A 21016-nucleotide genomic window follows, 5' to 3' on the forward strand; every position below is an offset into this window, starting at 1 on the left:
CAAATATATAGTTTTTACAGTTACATAATAATTTTTTTCTCCATAATATCAATTACATATACAATTAATATGCTACCATTCATTTCTCTGTTTCCGCCATTATTTCCAGTCCCTGCACCGATGTAATTAGAATTGTACAATGTTCTTCTTTTTTATCTCTACTCGACGTTAGACCGATCGTTATTTTTATCGAAAGAATGACACGTCTGTACGCTCGGTGGGGGAAAAAATAAAAACCTCTGTCTGTATCGAGAATTAAAAAATGATATTCAAAACAGGTATGAGAAATATCTGCCGCCCGCGAATAGCCGTATTATAGGTATACGTATTATTTATACGAGTATTGATAGAACATCGCAAAACATGAATCGGAAAAAGTTGGAATTCGTATCACGTATCGTTTTGCCCAAAAGTCCGGGACTCGAACCCTAGTGATAGTCGATGTTCCCGAATCTCGGCGGGTTGAAAGAAGGGCTCGGTAGGGTGAATGAAGGAGTCGAATTACACGGCCATGGACCGGGATGTACGGACCGCGATAACGTTCGAACGATTAAAGGGGCAAATTGTTTAATTGGAGATTCCTCCACTCCCGTACATTCGTCTTTACCGAAACACCGGATCGATATAAATTATATAACCCCTTCCCCCTGGTCCGCTAACGCCAGTTACTGCGATTATCGATCATTCGAATCAGACGAAAGCTGGCCTCATTATTTCCTCTTCACAATTTGCGATATTTCGCAACAGATTATGAAACGAAAGCCCGATACTTTTGTAAAATTTCATGCTATTACGTATACATATAATTATAATATCACTAATCGTCCCTGTCTTTTTTCGCAAAAAAACTTACATTACAATAATTAATTACAGAAATAATTCGAACGTACTTCGAATCTATTGAATTTGATCTATAGTAGATATAGACATTCACGTATAGATAATTGAAAGAAAAAAAATAATTCATGACTCGTAAAGTTTTTAATTATTTGAGCTGCTGAATTCGAAACGAACTCCCTCTCAATTTCCATGCGGAAATACGTTATCCCTTATTCGTAACACACCACGTGGGCGTATGAAATAAAATTACATGAAAAATAAAAAAAGATTATGCTTTACTTGATATATATTTATGTATGTATTTATATATATATTCATTCGCATTCGCATTTGTTCACTCTACTTTATTCTTTTTCTTTTTGTCGATCATTTTCAAATTTACAATATCATCTTACACAAATTCAATTATATTGTATTTATCTATGTTTAGATATTTTACATATCTAATATATTCACCGGCCCGGTAATACATACGAATATTATACCTATGTATATCAATACCCTATCCGATAGTTATTATCCATTATGTTTTTTTTTTTCTTTATTTTTACTTAAACTTTTTATTTTTTTCTTATTTTCTTTCTTATTTTTCATTATGTACAAATTGACTTTCCCTTTTTTTTTTTTTTTTCTTAATTATACACCTAATATAATTAGTGTATCATAACTTAATTAACGCAGAACCTCATTCGGTCGATCCCCGTACTTTGTTTATTATTATAGTCGATATTAAAATTACATTGATATCAAGCTACCTCGTGAATGTGTCTAGATTATCTCGCCTAGAAATCTATTTATGCGGTGCGATTCCGTTGAAAATGTTTGCGATCAACGCATGCGTCGAAATATCCGAATTTCTCGGCCTACGAACGAACCCGAGCTGCGCTGGAGTCGGCGTAGCCACAGGCGTAGACGCTTTGTTACTATCTACGACCTTCAGGGTGACACCTCACAACAAAACGCTTACGCTGCTGCTGGCTACCCCCGACTCCAGCGTAGCTCGGGTTCGCTCGTAGGCCGAGGAAATTCGAATATTTCGACGCATGCGTCGATCGCAACCACTTTCAACGAAATCGCACCGTATAATTATTTATTAAACAATAATTCATGTACTTCGTGTATCATCATATCCAATATACATTTATCTACTTATTCATGGATCGTGCGTTCAATTATCGAATAGACGTCCATCTATTTGGCTCTCGAATTTGTGGGGGGGGGGGGGGGGGGGGAAACAAAAATTAAGGACACGAAAATAATACGAATAACGTACTCGTTAAAAATCATTATTCACACCGCTTCGATAATTATATATATTTACATAACTATTACCATTGAATTTTACAAATCGTCGGATATCTTACGGGATTCATATTTGAAATATTACATATCAATGCGAGATCCCGTCCACTTCACTTCTGTTCGGATACCCTCTGATTTGAATCATTATACTTTTTCCAATAACGCTTTCCGTTTTTTTTTATTGCACTTTCCGCTTAGACGTGGTACAATAATATATATATATATGTACATACTAGTATAATGAATACGTCTGGTTTCTGTAAAGATTTAGAACGAGGAGTGCAGTTCTTTTATACCTTTTTCTCTTTTTGATTTTTCTTTATCCGTATAACGATACGTAATACATATATACGTGTACATTACGTACAGGTAGCACATACATACATACATACGTTGATAGCATACACGGTGTATTAGGTACAGCTGGGTACAGAGATCTGTTTGAAGAGAGAAAATGTCGACGTTCACGTAACGTAGATTATTGTTTGCAGGGGGTGTGGGAGAGGAATTGGACGGGTAAGGGTGGCAGAGGGTGAGGGAATATTGATATTTTATTGGAATCGTACCAGAAACTTGGAATGAGGGTTGCGCCTCGCCTCGGGGTGCAGGATATTATATTGCGGGATTGAAATTGACGGAGATCAGTTAACCGTTTTACTCTTGCGGATTTCGCCTTATTTTCTTTGCGATTTTTCTCCATTTTCCAAAAAAAAAAAAAAAATTTCCCCAATTTTATCGGCGTTTTCTGCTCTCATTTGACGCATACGCTATTTTATATACTCGAATCACCGCGGTCATATTATCGTCATGAATCGTGAGTGACTTTTTTACCTTTCATCTATTTATTTGATTTATTCATTTAATTTGCATACATACATTTATATTTTCTTTATTCAATTATATATATATATGTATATTTAAACGCGTAATTATGAACACATTATTATAATTGGCGCGAGTCATCGTTTGCGTAACGACGATCATTGTTCAGATATAAATCGGAAATAGTCGGGTAGATGAAAATCAGAAGAAAGGAAATTCAGAATAGTAAAAGAGAGAGACTTATTGGCTAAATAAAACTTTACAAAAATATATCAACAAATAATAAATATATCTATATAACAACGTTATTACTGCACATATATATTTGGAATTAAATCAATCCCATAATTAATTTTATATCCATAACTGCCCCGCAAAATTTTATTCCTATTTTTTTTTTTTTCTTTCGTTTAAATATTCACATCGATTTAGACGTAGGTACTTGGGATCTTTATTTATGAGTGGTAATTTTTTTTGTTTTTTTTCGTTTGGTTTACTTTTTTCTACCCATCGTTTCTCTATACATTTCGAATCCAATCGCCCATAATAAATATTGAATTCAATGTACAATTTATTGATTCATTTCATATTCATTCATTTATTCGTATAAACGTCGAATTATATTTACCCAGTGATGGTATTTTTCGCAAACAATTTTCCGTTCATCAACGCATATTTGTTATTTGTTATATTCAATTGTTACAGGGGCATCGAACCTTTTATATATATATATATCCATAGGGTTTCGCTCAGCGGCGATTATGTTACAGTTCATTAATTTTTTTCTTTTTCTGATTTTAATTGATTTTTCTTTTTCACCCTAGCTTAATTGCTCTGCCCGGTAACCCGTAAATCGTGAGGAGAAGAGTGAATGAGGGGATGATGAAAACAACGTCGATCATCGGCTTCGATTAGTCGGCTTGACGTGCGATAGATTGAAAGAGAAATTTTAATAAGAGAGCTCCAGTTTGGTCACTTTCTAACTCGACCTCCTCTCCGACGGAGGTTAGGCATTGCTTTTAGAATTATTTTACCATTATCATATTTTAAATGTTGTATAAATCGTATTCACGTCCATTTTCATAATTATTATCAATATCATTATCAATACCATTATTATTAGTAACGTTATTTTATTAATATTCTTCCATTTTTTTTTTAATAATTTTTTCTTGGTTTTTATTGTAAAGTAACTCGCGAGTTATCCACCAATATTTTTTTTATAATACTTATACGTATTCAATTTATCTATACAATTATGTACACGACAAATAAAAAAAAAAAAAGAATTCCATGCGGAGTATCATTTATCTAAAAATTAATGAATGTTCTTCTTCGTATCGTTCTATCTGTTCTTCGTTCAAAAGAAACACCATCACCACTTCGGATGTCTGGTCACCATAATTTTAACTCACCCGTCACTTTTACATTCGAAAATTGTTATTCGCAACAATATTTCGTATAACATTGTATTCAGCGACGCTTCGTTTTCATAAAATATTAAGTTAATAAATTCGTTTTGCGTTAATACTGACCTCAGGTGATACGATTGATTTTTTCTTCAATTTTTCTCCTTTTTTTTTTTGTTTCTGTTGTAAAATCTCATTAGAGACGCTTACGTGTATATCTACAGAATTTTTTCCCTCAGGACTCGTGTCATATTTTCTAGTTTCCTGGTGGTCTCGGACCACCCAAAACCCCGACCCGCGTCAGCGTCAGGCACAGCAGAATACCGTGAAGACTGGGACCCCGAAGTGAACCGGAGGCAACGTTCTGGCTAACCGAGGGCCTCGTTACGTTTAGGAAAATCGAAGCATCGGCCATACCGTCTGGAGATTTTACGATCATCGTCCATTCGCCCATGTGCGACGATCGAACACCGTCGAAACTCAGAATCGATTCGTGACAAGCGTCTGTGTTGCCTTCCTGAAAATCGAGAGAAAAAAGAAAAAAAAAAAAAAAGGGAAAGGTTCGTGAATTATCAGAGATCATCGCTTGGAACGGTAGGAGAAAAAAAAAAAAAAAAAAGGTCAACCGGACGTGAAATCTGAATTTGACCCAGAGACTTTATACCCGAAAATTTATAAGGATCTAAATATAATACGGTAGTCGTATATAATTCTTAATGGAATATCCGCGCGAGCCCAAGAATTTCAAATCGCAGGGTTCGTCTGCCCTCGTTCTCTTTTTCTTCGAAAAGTTTTTTTTTTTTTTTTTTCTAATTTTTTTTTTCCCTCCGCATCTGCTGATTCCGCGATATTTTTAAGCAGACTACGAACGTACGCGGCGTTTTTTACATGTGAGGAGACGCGGTCGTTTCTTGCTCCATTAAACACCCCGTTTTCCAGAGCGAGTACGGGTCCCGGGCACTAAAATTCTCCTCGACCTTTACGACCTTCGGATAGCCCCTGTTCTGGATATACACTCTTCGGATCGTCCGATATCAACGTTTGTACCCGTACGAATAAAAGGATCTCCCGCATTAATTGTTCGGAACTTACTTCGATCACCAGAGCTTGCACCCCTCCACGGGCCTCGTTTCCGGGGACGAATACCTGCTCCTCGGAGAACCATATCAAACGGGTGTACGAAGGTTCCGCACAAAATTCCACGACCATCTGTAACGGCTGACCTTCGCTAGCCGTTACCACTTGATTCAACGGACGCACCACCGGACCTCCTGAAATAATCAAACGTCGAATTATCGAAGGTTTGACGGGCACACTTTTCTCGTCGTTCGCCGAAAGGCTACGGCTGTGTAAAATGTGATTGATACAAATTAGTTCAGAGTTCATTAGGTGCGTCGGGGATTTGGCTGTGAATCGCTAGGGGAACGCGACGAGTTTTACGTCTGGTTCACCTTCGCGTTCGGATAGTCGTAACCGTTGGGGTAGTTTGCGTTAATTGGTGCCAATTGGTAGCTAGCCCGTTTCTCGACGTATGTATTTGCCGACCTTAGGAGACGGGAGACGGGTCGGCGTCTGTTTGGCTAGAGGTCATCGGGACGTGTTTCGCACCACCGACCGCGATACAATGGAGATAAAAGCGAGCCGACAGACGAAAGTCCGTGCCGAATTCCCTTGAATAATCCGTCGATAATACGAATTTTCCTCAGGAAAATTCATCGAGCCGTTAAGATCGACGCGTTTCTACCGGTTGGTAGAAAACGCGTCTTAAACAATCTCAAAAGACAAATTCTAAGAGGGATATAATACTGTGTATATACAGGCGGGATCTGCGAGTACGCTACGACGTTATATAACGCGCCACAAACCTCTCTCGAAGCTTTCAATTTGTCCTAAGTTAACAGTACGCCCTCCCTCCCTCCCCCCCGCGCTTTTGACCCTGGGGGTTAACGCTGCTTCGGATTTTACTTCGTCCAAAGGTCTCCGCGCGTGTATATTATATATATTCGCGCACCACCTATTTCTCCTACCCACCTATACGAAAAAGGAAGAGTGCGAAAAAAAAAAAAAAAAGAAATAGGAATAGAAACCCTCAGGAACGGCGAAACGTATCAACGGTCGTTTTTTTTTTTCTCAAAACCAACGCCACGCCGAATCTCACGGACATCGCGGCGGATGCGGTTTATATTCCCTGAAAAATATTCAGGTCATTCTCGCCTCCTCTTCGTCTTCGGTACGCGAGGAGATTGTCTCGAGCGAACGGAGACGCGATGTGTGAAAATTTTGTGCAGCGCGTCTGCCCGGAACGAGGTGGTCTTCGACGCCGGCTGAGGGACGGGAGGGAGGGAGGGAGAGAGGGTGGGTGGGGTGGGTGGTTGTTTTCGGTAGCTGGTGATTCCTGCAGTCGGAAGGGTGAACGGTTCGAAGGGCGACGTTAGACGTGACTCCGCGAGGGAAGCCTCGTCGCGACCTGTTAAATTTGAATTTATGGCAGGATCCCGTGCAGCTTTCCATGGTCTCCCTTCGAAGGCCGGGCTAGTAGCTCGCTACCGACGCTATACACTCGCTCCGCGAAATATACATCCCTGGGCAACGTGTGCGGGGGGGCCCCGCTATACACACACCGAGCTCGAATAACAAATTTCCAGCTTCGTAAGGGTGACTCAGGAAGCGAATGGGAAAAGAAGAACAGCTGGAGAGGAGCGGCGGGGGGGAAGGAGGAGGGAGAGGGGGGGAGGGAGGAGGGAAGCTCGTTCGAGGGCGCGTCGCTCTTTGTCCATATTTTCTTATACTTTTTACAAAAATTCTTCTCTTTTTTCTTCACTCGGCGGTAGCGGGTCGTTCGCTCGCCCATCGACGACGGAGCTATAGGCCGACCCGCCCACGCGACACGCTAAAACGCGACGCTGACGGAAGAGAGAAGCTCCCTCGAGATGTGATAGCTCGAGAGAGTGAAAGAAAGAAAGAGACCGGAGAGAGGGAGGCGGAGAGGGCGGAGGAAAAATCGGAGGAAAGGGATATGAAGACGTCCTGTCCTCGGGAAAAATACTCGATGTTTCCAACGATCGGGAAAAATACGTGGATCCGTAAGACAGGCGATAGTCCCACACATGTGGCACGTAACATCGATATTATACGTACACACACGTGTGTATGGATCCACCGGCGTGTCCGAGATCGAGGGAGAGGAAAGAGGGGGAACAAAAGGAAGAGCGTACACGATGATAACACGGGCAACCTATAAGGATGGATATTTTTTGAGCCCCTCGCGGTGCGGGAGATTCGAGAAAGTTGAATCGTTCCCTGTTATTCATGGTGGGGTGGAATTTTTCGGTATATACGCGCCACGATATATAGGTACGTAACCCGATACGCGTGTATGTACAGGGGTACGTTGCAAGTTGGATGTAGAGAATGGAGAAATAGGTTTTCTTTTTATGGTAATTGTCGACGCTTCCTACGCCCGGTTTAAACCTCAAATTTTATAGCACCCCCGCGCCACTGCCCGCTACCTGCTGCCGCGCTTTTACCCTCGCTTTTCCCACCCTCCCATTTTCATACCCCGCTACTCTCTTTTCGGTTGTTACCGTATATACGAGTATAGAGATAAAGATAGAGAGAGAGAGAGGGGGGAGGGGGGGGGGGAGGGAGGGAATCGGGCGTATGCCGGGAAATTGGTATAGTTTTTACGAGGTTCCGTATAGGCGGACCCCTCCCGCTCTTGTTTCCTCCCGATAATTTGTCTTGTTGTTCGGGAATCGCCGGTCTCCGGGGAATCCGCGCCAACCCAACTTACACAGAACCCTACAAAACTCTCGACATCACCTCGGCCTCCGCCGCACAGTTTTCCTAGCGGGAGGCACCGACGAGAACATGATCCGTCCGACCGACTTCTCAGTCTCTTCTGACTCTCTCTCTTCTCCTACCCTCTTCTCTTCTCTTTTTTTTTTTTTTTTTTTTCTTCCTCCTCCTTCTATCCGCGTATACGACACACCTCTTCGTCCTTTTCTCTTATTTCGTCCCGAGAGATCGTCGCTCCTCTCTTCTCTCTCCGAGCCCGTTGCCAAATCTCCACGTACCAAAAACTAAGGGGGGCGGGGGGCGGGGGTAGATCCTCAAATACTACCCAAGGTAAACGCGGCGTGCGCTACCTTCAATTTATACAACGCCAACGGGTGAAGGAGACAAAAGACGGGGGATGAGGTATACGCTAAGGGTTATTCCAAGATATGTACATTAATTTACGTCCGGGACGTCCTGTTTACGCACACTTCTAGGTTTACACTCGTGTATCGTACGTGTACGAAGGTGGATGGTACAACTGATTGCGAGACGTGGCGAACGAAAGAAGGTAAAAGGGAGGAAAATATAACCCGACGGAACGGAGAGGGGAATAAAAACGTGGGAAAATTAGAAAGAAACGTTGGGTAAAAATGAGGGCAAATTAAAGCGCGATTACCGAAGAAAAATGAATATCATTTCCGGAAATACTTTTCACCCTGATTCGGTACGGATATTAATCACGTTCGATTTTCCTTCACGGCGGCGCTGGAAAGCTCGGAGAATCCGGACCAACCCCAACCCCCCTTCTCCCCCTTCGGCAGTCTCCGTCGGATGAAAAATCTACGTCATTTGTCACGGCGCGCGATACCTTTGTAGGTATGAGTTTTTTTCGTGAGAAAATTTTTACTCGGCGATAAGTTGGAGCTACCGTGTAATGGCCTCCGCCATTGGTTTTCGAACCAACCGAAGCGACGCGTTACACGCGCCACTGTATAATTATCACTAGAATCCGTAGGTAACCGTAGCGGTGTTTAGCCCGTCATGAATTTATTACGAATAACAGGAAACCCCCCACGAAGGAACTTTTCAAAAACTTTCCTCAACTTGTACTCTTCGATAGAAAAGTAGCGGAAATAAAGCAAAGGAAAAAACTCGGATGGAAAGGGAAGAGAGAAAAAAAAAAGAAACCGATCGTATATACGATAAGTGCGAATAACCGTTGAGAGATGCAATCCTTGCGGTTGAACGGATATAAAGTGTCGCATAAATAAATAAACAAGGGAAAGCGGGAAGTCGATAGAGAAGGGGTGAAAAAGGGGAGGAAAGGGACAGCCGAGTTGGGCTCGGTATCATAGGAGAACGGGGTTAATCGTTTCGGTAATAAAAATGAGCGGGAGGGTCGGTTCTTTTTCGATTTACCGGAGGGGGTGTGTGTGAGTGTGTAGGGAACCTGCGGGTAGAAATCCGGAAGGATGAGGAAAGTCCCTTTCGATTCCGAAGGGGTTTTGGGAAACTAGCGCGAGTTATAAATGGAGTTGTCGATATTATATAGAAGCGGGACGCGAATGAATGGGGGCGTGAGTGCAACGCGGCGTCCAATACCAACACTCGACGCCCGGGCTTGGCACGAGCCATTGTTCGGCTCGGACAGTCACGAGGCGGAAGTAGGCTCGCTACCGGAAACGGAAACCAGACAACCCGAGGCGCGGAGTACGTCACGAAATGGAATCGATTTGTTACACTCCATTGTACGCGGACCACCATTTTTACCACCCTCCACCCCCCACTGACAAAACCGATGCACTTTTGAGCGTTCGGACTCGATACGGAAGATCCCTACATCGATAAATCAATCAACCCCCGCGTTTTGAGAACGTCGAGATTTTTCTTCCGGTTGATCGTTGTTTCTCGGAAAATTTTTTAACTCGCGATTTCGGTTACCGGTACGTACCGAGAAATCGTGCAGGCGGCGAAGAATATCCTCACGGTTGTTTGTATTGTAACGTCCGGGGTTACGGCGAGGGCTCGCGATCGGAAGGTCGGAACGATACTTGACCCGTTTAATAACGACCCGGATGAACCCGGAGCCAATTTGCGTTTCATTGCCACTTTGCAATTTACGGGGGAGGAACTCCTCTACTCACGGAGATCCCGAACATTAGCGGCCGTTACTTACAGCCTTCGCATTTAACCGTAGAAACGTCGAGGGTTTCGTTTCCCGTTCGTTCGTTCGTTCGGCTAAAAAGTCAAAAACAATTAGCGTTCACCCCCCTCTCCCCCCTACCCACGCGAGCCACTGTAACGTGCCCCCCTTCTCCCTGGCAGTTACTCGTAACGCGTTTCTCGTTACGCTTTATTCACCGCTGCAGTTTCGGAGGCAATTTTATACACGTACTAAAAGATATAAGAATATTTCACATTTTTATCGCAAGAAATTCTTCTATTTTTTTTTTTTTTCTTTTAATTTTTTCTTTCTTTACACCGACAGACTTCATCTCTTAGTGCGGGAAAAAAAAATTTTCCCCGACTCGTTCGAAAAGCGGCCTATACATGTCATTTCATTACTCAAAAATATTTTTTTCATTCCGATGATACGTATCTCGCATATCTTCGCTATTCATCGCTTTAAGGTCAGGCGGCCGTACACAGCGGAGTTCGCGTGGACGTGTATTAAAAATTTTTTCGAAACAGATGTTGTCACAGAGGGACCAAAGAATGTCTTTCACTTTTGTTCTTCGCTTTTTTTTTGTCTCATTCTTGATTTCTTCTTTTTTTCTGTTTGTAATTATTTTTTTTCCTTTTTTTTGACTTTATCACACTCGTGCGGGACCACTCGGGAAAATTAGAAAATTGCAAGGGTCGTCGGAGCATTCGTCTGTGGATTCGCGTCGACGTGAATTTCCGTAAATTCAAAAATCGTAAAAAAAAGATGCTAGGTGAAAAAACGGGTTTCGCGCATCTCGAACGCGAAATCTCGACGACGCGATCATTTCTTCGCTTGCGAATGAGTGAAAAACTGAATCAAAAAATGAAAAAACGCTGGTCGTTTGAGGTGAAAAAAAAAAAGAAAAAAAAAAACATCGAGCTCATCCGAGGTATTATTCGTAGAAATGTACAGGTGGATAGGTTTCGTGTGCGGAGGTAAGAGAGTGAGGGGAGAAATAAACCAACGCCGCGAACCTGGGGGTGTAGCCCTCCGGGACCACTTGGGGCGTCCTTCCTCCCGCTAGATAAGCAGAAAGTCGACCGGTGCGGTGTACAAATAAAGAAGGAGACTGCAGAGGTACACGTATAAGGGTGTTTCGCAATCTTCCACCGGCAGTTTTTTCATCTCTCTCTCTCTCTCCCTCTCTCTCTGTTCCGTTTTCTGACCCCGGGCAGCTTCGGTTGGTAGGGGGCGGGAAAGGGGGGAAAAACGCCGAAAAATATCAAATGTCAGAAATCAGCACTCCGGGGACGCTGGTCCTGTGGGGAAAACTAGAAGAGAAGGGAGGGTAACGAGATTGTAACGAGGACCTTCACCCTCAAAATTGAACGATCTTCCCTCACAAGCCCTTATTACATATTTATTCATACGCTCGTCCGCTCACTCGTCCGTTCGTCCCCTCAAGATTTTTTTTTGTTTTTTGTTTCTTCTATTCCTTGCCTTTTTCAACACACCCTGTTCCATGCCACCGCTTTCGCACGCTTATTTTATACTCGCCCGATGCGAGTGTAACGCGCGCGGACCGAGCAAAGGAACGGGAAGAAGAGAAAGAAAAAAAAAAAAATAAAGAAAAAAAATCAAGGAAAAACTGAAACAAAAAAAAGCAAAGAGAAACGAAAATGTGGAAAAAAATCTACTCCGAGGTTAAGCACGTAGAGGAAATAAAGTGGGTGCGGAGCACCGAGAGGCAGTCTCAATAAAACCGGCCTTTGGGGATCCAACGGCGGTCGGCTTCGCGGGGTAAGGAGGTTGCCGAATGTCGGCCGGGAATGAAAGAAAGCTCGAGACTTCTCGAAGGCGAACGGTGGCTGGGTCCGGAGTGAATCGCGGACTCGGACGGGGGCGAGGTGAAAAAGGACTTCTCCGCAAACGCGGAAAATCCCGCAAAATGAATATATATATACATATGGCGAATATACGACGATACATCGACCCCTCCCCCAGCCGTCTGTAATAACAGGGAAAACGCAACCGCGGCGTACGACGACTGTATATTTATTTATTATGTAAGACCTCGTATACCATTTTCATCGCATCGATGTACCGTAGCGTGAAAACCTCCGACTTATTTTTCCCCCCAACCCGAAGAACTTGAACGGAGAAGTTTGATCGGAATAATTTTTAGCACGAGAAGAGGCGGTGGCTGACGTTGTACACGGACGGATATACATACAGCGGGTAAAGGATGATCGCTTCGACGGTAAAATTGCACCGCTGCGAGATTTGCGAATGCTCGAATCACGATGTAAAAAAAACATGACAACGACAACGAAGACGTTGAAATCCTCCGAAATCCGCCGTATCGCTATTCCGCAAAAGTACAACGACGTCTTCGTTTGTAATAATTGCGAGGAAACCGCAGCTTGGCCACTTGAAAATTCTCCCTCGGATTTCAACGTAATAATTGTTGTTGGAACTCATCTCGGTCGAGTTGAAACGGCGTGTACGGCTAGGTAGCTAGGTAGGTAGGTAGCTAGGTAGGTACGTGTGTCTCTTTGAGATTACGCGGTTAGCGTTATCTCCCTAGAAAGCCGGAAGTTTACGCGACCCCCGCCCTCTCCTCTCCTCCTTCCTCCGCCGCGACCTTAACTCTCGAACGAATGCGCTACAGGGGTGAGCACCGCGTGTGCGCTCACCTTCGACCCCCGGACCGTACGTAAGAGGGCGAGGGTGGCGAGGCTCGCGACCAACCGCGGCGGGAGACACGCAACCTCTTTTATACTAAATTCAGGGTTTAACCTGCCCTCGGCGCCGCGACGCTCGCGGGAACAAGGACGAAACGGAGACTCGACGAAGTATGTAACGTATATACACACGAGTGTGCCCCTATATACGTATACGTAGGTACGTTCAACCTCCTTTGTCCTTGCAGTTTGTCAGGAACGAAGGAAATGTATGTGTGTATATTACGGGGAGGGGCAGGGGGGTGGTGGAACGGCGTTACCGTCTCGGATTTACGGCCCCCGAGGATCGTCTCACATCGGAAATATCGTTGGGATAAGAGTTTCAGATGAACCGAGAGACGAGGATATTTATTATTCCTTATTTCCAACAACGCCGCGAGTTACACGGAATTTCGCGTCTTCTGTCTATAGAGCAGAAATTTTATCAACGATGAATATTCATTTTCCCTGTACCAACGTCCTTTCGCGATGCGGAAAATATATGGGAGAACGAGGGAGTTACGGGGGGTTCGGGGGGTTCAGGGGGGGGGGGTGAATAAATTATCGTACGTATGACGCGTGGACGGAAATTTTCGTACGCGTGCATTACATTTCGCACGCTCGTCCCGTTCGTTGTAACGGTGAAACACGGACTGACGTTCGATCGAGGTACACGCGTCGGAATATACATCCAATTTTCACGTATTTCGACGTCACCTCGGATGCCGCTTCTTATTCTCATTTTTATTTCCCCCGAACGTCTTCGATTGGCAAACTGTCAGCGCGAGATTATTATGTAGATACAGTCGAGTAGGATGCATATTCGAACGTGTTCGGGCACCTGGCACACCGCTGCGCGGCTACGTCGGAAACCACATCGCGCGCACACGTATAGTCGCCCAACCGAAAACACGATTTCGAAAGGTTCTCTTCCACCCGACGTTCGGCGAGCATACATTTTTTTTACCTCTTCCTCTCATTTTTTTTTATTTATTTTATCCCCTTTCGCCATCCCACTAGCGCGCGAGTTCGGATCTTCACCCCACCATTCGAGCGGTTTTTTTTTTTTTCTTTCTCCCGTTCGTTTCGTTCGTTTTACGGGCTAATTATTTTCGACCGGGGAAACGGGGAAGCCGGGTGTTGTTTGCGTTAGTTTATATCGACCATGCGGAGGACGATTCGCGCGCGGAGGCCTTCGACGCGTTAAGGGATAAATCGCGGATGTGTAGTCGATTCGAGAGAAATACGCGAAGTGCACGGAGAGGGTATCGTGGAGGGAGGGTAGGTAGGTAGAAGCGGGAAAAGTAAACTTTGATGGAAAATGATCGTCGGTGTAAATGTTTGCCGTCCCCGAAGACGTCGAGCGGTAAAATGTAGCATACGTATACGCCTCGGATATGTACAGGTATAAAGCTCCGTATATTGGCTACCGCAAATATCCATACATTAGCATAACGTCGGTTATATACCTATATCGTATATATACCTGTGTAGGTATGACCATTTACTTCGAATACATACATACATATGTATTTATATATATGTATTTATACGCCGTGTACTTACGTACGTACGTGTACGTCGCATCGCGGGGACTTACGAGGAATTACGTGTCAAGGGGTCAGGCTTTCGGAAACGTTACCTTTGCCTTCGGTTCGCCTTCGACCTTGCGTTATACGTCTTTCGACGACAAAAAGAAATCCTGTTTTCATTGTCGTTCGAATCACTCGCTACCGTTTTATCTCGGCGGGAGGGGAAAAAAAAAAAAATTTCCCGCCCGTATTCGATTTGAATAAAATATTTATCCAAGGTTAGCGAGATCTACGCTAAATTCCCTATTCCCTGAATACGTTTTCTCAGATGTTTGTGAGAAAGCGAATGGGGGGGTAAGAAACAAAAAAAAAAAAAATTCGTCGATATTATAATCTGGGGTAAGTAACAGGTGAAACGGGTGGAGATGAAAGTCGAAACGAAAGAATAAAAAAAAAACGAACGTTGTAAGGAAAGACGAGCTTAATCGAAGATTTCGCGAGGGGGTGCGGCGGAGAACGGTTTCGTTTCGTTCGTTTTCTTGTATCAAGGAAACTCATGTTTAAAATTTGCATAAAACTGCAGCCGGGCATTCTTTTCTCCTCAAGGTATACGGGGATAGGTATTTCCTTCAGCGTCCTCGCTCGTCTCGTCCTTTTTTCGTCGGATCCTCATCCTTCTCTCTCACGTATTTTAGGGGTGATACGAGGAAACGTTCGAACTACAAACCGAGTCCAACGATTTTTCCCCACTTTACGACCCTGTACGGTTTTCCATCCCCCGATATTATCGCACCGCATGCGATTCTTCGATACCGTCGCGGATCCGCGTCCTCTCTTCTAACATTCGTTCGCTGCGCGGTGTCTTGGGAAATTTTGAAATTTCATATTTTTCCGGAAAACTTTGGAGATTCCGCGGACAAGAAAGCGAAAATTCGGCCAGTTTTCCGGTCAGAAAATAAGAGAATTTCAAGCGATATTGCGGATACGGGAATTCGCCGTTCTTCCGAAGTTTCGACCCTTCCAGTTTCTATTCGTGTTCCGAAAAAAGGATCTCACGCGTGGAGACGGGGCACACCGTTGTTCACGAACGACGAACTTTCGGCAAAACCTACGTCAAATTTTGCAGAGATCAAAAACAGACGATAAAAAAAAAAAAAAAACCGAAGCCAATCTCACCCGTGTCTCGCATTTTTTCATTTTTTTCTTCTATTTTTTTTTTTTTCATTTCACGAGGAAATACCGAGCTGCAACTGTACGCCGCGTTTAATTTCCGCCGGCCTCTTTTCATCCGCGAGAACATAATACCACAGTTCTCTAAATAATATTTATGAGTAATTTCGTAATTACGTTATTTTGAAATGAAAAAAAAAAAGAAGAAAAACAAAAAAAACTTCAGAAGCGTCACCTCGTCGTCTCGCTGAAACAGTTTAATTATAAAAATTCGCAAAGGGTTTTTTCAAGCGCCGGTAAATTTTCGTCCTCGGTAGTCCGGGATTTCGATCGTGCGATGCCGCGACAAAATAGAGGCGCTGCTTTTGATGAAAATCTAGCCGTGTCGGCGTTGCGCGTAACTAGGTATACTAAATCGTGTACGTCGCGTGTTATTATAATCACGTGACATCCCGTGTCCTGCACCCTCTCTAAATTTATCTTTACACATAATTAGATATAACGAAACGAAACACCGACCCGAGAAACTGCAGGTGTAATATTATTACGGTTGGTCAGCGTTGCTCGCTTCGTTTTTCCCACCCACCCCACCCCCCACACCCCTCCGGCGTAACCCGCAGGTGTTATTATTTTAAACTGTTCAAATATTAAAATATTCAAACGTAAAAAAAATTTTTTGGTCATTTCGTTCGCTCTTGTCAGAAGAAAAAAGAAAAAAAAATAAGGCGCGTTTCGGAGGGAAAAAGAGAGAGTGAAGAGAAACGAGCGAGTCGAATTGAGAGAGGAATACTGAATGGAAAATAAAAAGAAAAAAAGACGAATTTTAAAAGAAGGCGAGTTGAAAACAAAAAGGAAAACCGAAAAAAAAAAGAAAAGAAAAAGGAATGGCAGAAAGACGCTCAGTGAGCCGTGTGTTTGGTTAAGCGTGAATTACGAACACGTTGCTACGTCGGAACCTGGGATACAAATTGATTTACGAGCGACGCGTTGCCTCGTGCATATCTAATACCCTTATACCCGTTCGATATTCTTCGGGGTTGGTGACGCGACGAAGGGGCTGAAAAAGAGACTTTAGAGGTAGCTGGGCGTAGAGGGCATCGCGCATAAGGCGAGCTTGATTAATCTTCCGCATCTTCTTCTTCTTCTTCTTCCGGGCGGCGCGCGCCCTCGCCAAACGGCGAGGATTCATCTCGAAATTAGTGGTTAGCTAGGACTGTTCTTATCAATTAAATAGCTTTTACCTAATCCCGAGTGATTTAGGGTCCACCGTGTAACGCTTCCACGTACCTATACCGTACTCACGTTGAAATTTACGCGGTGGCGAGGTGAACGGTCGAGGAATCGAGCCGACCTTTCCCGCCACTTTTACGTCATTCCTACGAAATCTCTAATTCCACATGCGAACTCGATTCTCGCTGTCCGCTACGTAGCTGCGGAGGTCCGTTCCCCCCCCCCCCCCCCCCCTCCCCCCCATTTACACGGTACGTGACGAGTCCGGGAGAGAGAAATAGGTAAGGAGGATTCTGCCCGAATGACGTTAGTAATTAAGCGTTTGTCCCAGGCGTAGATATCTAATGTTATTATAACGGGCCAGCAGTCCGTGTAATTTCGGTTGAAATTAATCGGGTATCGATCCCATTCTCATTCCCCGCCCCCCCCCCTCCCTACGGGAAGGTTCATATACATGTATAGGGTATGTAACGTGCCGTTAGGACGAAAATCACCCTCTCTCGGTAACGTCCCAACGTAGCGCTCCGCTCTCCTCCGTATACTATACGTATATACATGTATGTATATACCGCCGCTCTTGCGGAGGGTGAGCGACGTATACACGTGACGAGAATGACAAAAAAGGTAATCCCCGGTAGACGTATAGGGTGAAGGATGAACGGTGAAGGGTAAAGAGCTAAGAGTGAAGGGCGCGGCGGAGGCATTGACTACCACCGGCGTCATCTCGTCCTCCCATGGGGTGTCCGATGATTACGTTCTTCTCCTCGTAGCATACCGTGCTCATATATATATCTATACACATACATATATCCTTCTTCCTGTTGGCGCTGCTTTTTTTTTTTCTTCCTTTTCCCTCTTCCTTTCTTCGATTCGACGTAAAAACCGTCGGTCGCGCGGCACGCGTAATCCTCGCGGGGAAACCACGCCGCACGGGTTTCAGTTCAGGTACAATGAGTAGGACCTCGTGATATCATGCATAATAAAGGGTGAAGGGAGGAACGCGGGGGAAAAACTTTGTACGAAGTGAGGGTTTCGGTGCGTACCTGTATCGGTAAGCGAATAGGTAGTACGACGAAAAAAAGGTGGTAAAATAACCGCGAACGAATAACAGACGGGGAGTCGGAAGATTGAGAGGTCGCGTCGCGCGTCGTTTTACCTTTACTCGCGTTTTATGCCATCCGGATTTTTAGCTCTTTTTCTAAGGCCCAACCTTCGCTTTTCCTTTACCACCGCGCGCCGTCCGAAACCACTCTGCTCTATCTATCCGTATACGGTTGTTGATATGCTTCGTACCGCTTCGTTTTATTTTTCACAACATTTTACCACCACGTGACGTCGATCTTCGCGCACAATCGTTATCACCGTGTCACAAACTCGTTTCATATCACTTCGCTCAGCGCCTTACAACTCCATATGAATACATACGTCATACAAGCCACAGCTACGCGCGTACGTAACTACTGAAATATCGCGCAACGATAATAAAACCTCCGCGATTTTGAATCCCGATAAGAAATAGGATAAAAAACGACGCCGCGATATGATTCTACATTTTTGATTTTCCACTCCGGATGAGATGGGGTTGCTGTTTATTCCGAAACGGCGATACGATCGTTGCTTATTTTTCCTTTTCTTTTCGTTTTTCGAAAAACGACTCGGACGCCTATCCTCGCGCCCTCAGATCGTCCCTCGTTCGCCCGCTCTCATCCTTTTGATCTTCTTCAGAAACCGAAGAATTGCCCACAATCAAGTTCTCAAAAATTCATCCTACCGCCCGGAGCTATCGGCTCAGGGGTGTGTATCAACTTCCTCCTCCTCTTCCTCTTCCTCTTCTCCTTCTCCTTCTCCTTCTTATTCATCTCCATCTGGGTACGAGGTAACACTCCCTTTCCATTTCTCATCCTCGTAACCTCCTCTACCCCCCTCCTCCTCCACCCCGTCTACCTTCCTGCACTTTGATCGCGTAATCACGCCTAATCAGCCCTTTGTTGCGAGATCCGCTACTATTCACCCTCCGCCATCCCCTCGGGTTTTACGCTCCAGACCCCCCCCTCCCCACCCCATCTCTCATTCCCACAAATTGCTACGCGGGTGCCGACTAGCAAAAGTATGTATATATTATTTACCCGTGGCAGACATCGCGTAACGTAAACCGGGTATACGCCGACGTCGTCTTAAGTCTGACGCGTACGGGGTGGTCTTGAAGAGAAGAAGAAGAAAAAAAAAGAAAAAAAAAAAAAAAATCCTTCGCACGTAACGGGCAATTCGCGCAGTCGGTTCGTCAGCGAAGGTTGTTCGATTTCGATAGTTAACGGAGGTATATTAATAGCGACGCGTTGTGAACCTGTTCGGCGACTACCTAACAAACGCCTCTCGGAGGAGGACCGAAGGGATGAGGGAGGGGGTGGAGAGGGGGTGGAGGTGGTGGAGAGACGTGCGATGTGAAATTAATTCAGCAACTACACCGGTATTACATGCCCGAAGACGGGGCTTCAAAGCGAGCAATATTCAGGTTTATGTTTGTAGGTACTTGTATACGCTTCCGCGAAATCTCCGTGCAAGGTATAAGGTACACACGGGATGTGTATAGCGAAATAGGTGTAGGTACAACCCCACGGTACGAAACACGTGGAGTTTTGCAAAGGCCATAGGGGACGGTGTTCGAGTTCAACCAACACACCTTCGCCTTACGTAAATTAACGCGAGGCGCACATTGTTAACGTTGGGTGCGCCGGGGGGTTGGACGAGAAGTTTGATCGTTGCAGAAAAAACAAAAAAACAAAAAAGAAAAAAGAAAGAAATGAAAAACCATTGCGGAGTGATTGGGATTGTCAGTGCGATAAAACGTTTGCGAGTGATTCTTCGGTTTTCTTTTTTATTTTTTCATCCACCGCGGAGTAAAAATCGACGGAAGAGCTTAACGAAAATGGGGTCAGAAGTGAATTACATCGGAAATTTGGAAAGTGTTATTGCTCCACGCTATTTTACTTGGGTGTATTATACGTTGCCCGACGGTTTTCCGTACGCGTCTCTTCGTACGTACCGAGGCCCCGAGTGCACATTGAAAAATAGCGGTATAGTTCGAGCGAACGACGAATATCAGGGGTTATTTTCTTGATTGAAACTACGGTTCGCGAGAACCATCCACCACCACTTTATATCGAGAGGAAAAACGTCGCCGTTCGTACACGGGTTAGCGACCGGGAGCGGCGCCAATTTTTCCGAATCTCCACCATCGCGTCCCGTGTCTCGTCAATCGGATCAGTCGCGGCGATGAAACAATGGAAAATTAATAATTTCTCGGAGAGTGTTCGCGGACAAAAGTTCATTCGTCCAAATTTTCGAACATCGTTCTTTTCGCCTCCACTTCTCTCCTCTCTTCGCTTCGCTTTCTTTTTGCCGGCGGCAATTTTTTTTTTTTTTTTCTCTTTCGTCGTTTCAAAACTTACCCGTCACTTTCAGGCGATAGGGCAACTGGGCTCGCCATGTGTCCTGCATTTTTCTATCGGGTGCCACGCATCGGTATTCCCCCGCATCCTGGTAAACGACGCGACTGAGAGCGAGCGGACCGGGACCTCCGACCGGTTCCATACCCGGACCACGTCCCCAACATCCGCCGTCGCACTCCAGTGTAACCGCGCCGCCCAGTTGAACTTCAATTTTTCTCGAGTCGGTCGCCTCGCCGTTGAGGGCTTCGGCTTCCGTTTCGGTGTCGGGATCGTCTGGTGGGGCGGAGGGAGAAAAGAATTAGAGAAATAATTTCCACTTTGCGCGATTCGCGTGCACGCGATACACACGCGGTTCGACGATAATCGTCGGAGGGGCGAGAAACAACAGCCTCCCCCCCCCCCCCCGCCGTAGGCTTTAATCGATAATTTTGCACCCGACGAAATTGCCCCGCGGATTATCCAGCCCTCCGACTGCGCGGCGGCCTTGGGGGTCGGAGGTGGAAATTTCGCGCGACAAGGTGCGAGTAATTTCCGTTGGACTCGACCGGTTTCCGGCGAAAACGATCGGACCGCAAGTCCTTACCGCCACTTCGATAACGATCGTTATCGGCCG

The 21016-nt window shown here is 44.8% G+C and overlaps 1 protein-coding gene across 3 annotated transcripts in view; it reads right to left on the bottom strand.

Moving 5' to 3' along the window:
- Positions 1-1449: 1449 nt before the first annotated feature.
- The window catches only part of LOC105688696 (hemicentin-1), a 148328-nt gene continuing 128761 nt past the window's right edge, over positions 1450-21016 (bottom strand). For all 3 annotated transcript variants that reach the window (XM_048656583.1, XM_048656584.1, XM_048656582.1), the window contains exons 9-11: positions 20404-20676; positions 5466-5644; positions 1450-4890 (exon numbers count right to left, since the gene is read on the bottom strand). In XM_048656583.1, the coding sequence (XP_048512540.1) occupies positions 4630-4890; positions 5466-5644; positions 20404-20676 (713 nt within the window). In that variant the 3' untranslated portion in view covers positions 1450-4629. The remainder of the gene's footprint in view (positions 4891-5465; positions 5645-20403; positions 20677-21016) is intronic.

Source organism: Athalia rosae, chromosome 6 (assembly GCF_917208135.1).
Source record: "Athalia rosae chromosome 6, iyAthRosa1.1, whole genome shotgun sequence".
NCBI classification, from domain to species: Eukaryota; Metazoa; Arthropoda; class Insecta; order Hymenoptera; family Athaliidae; genus Athalia; species Athalia rosae.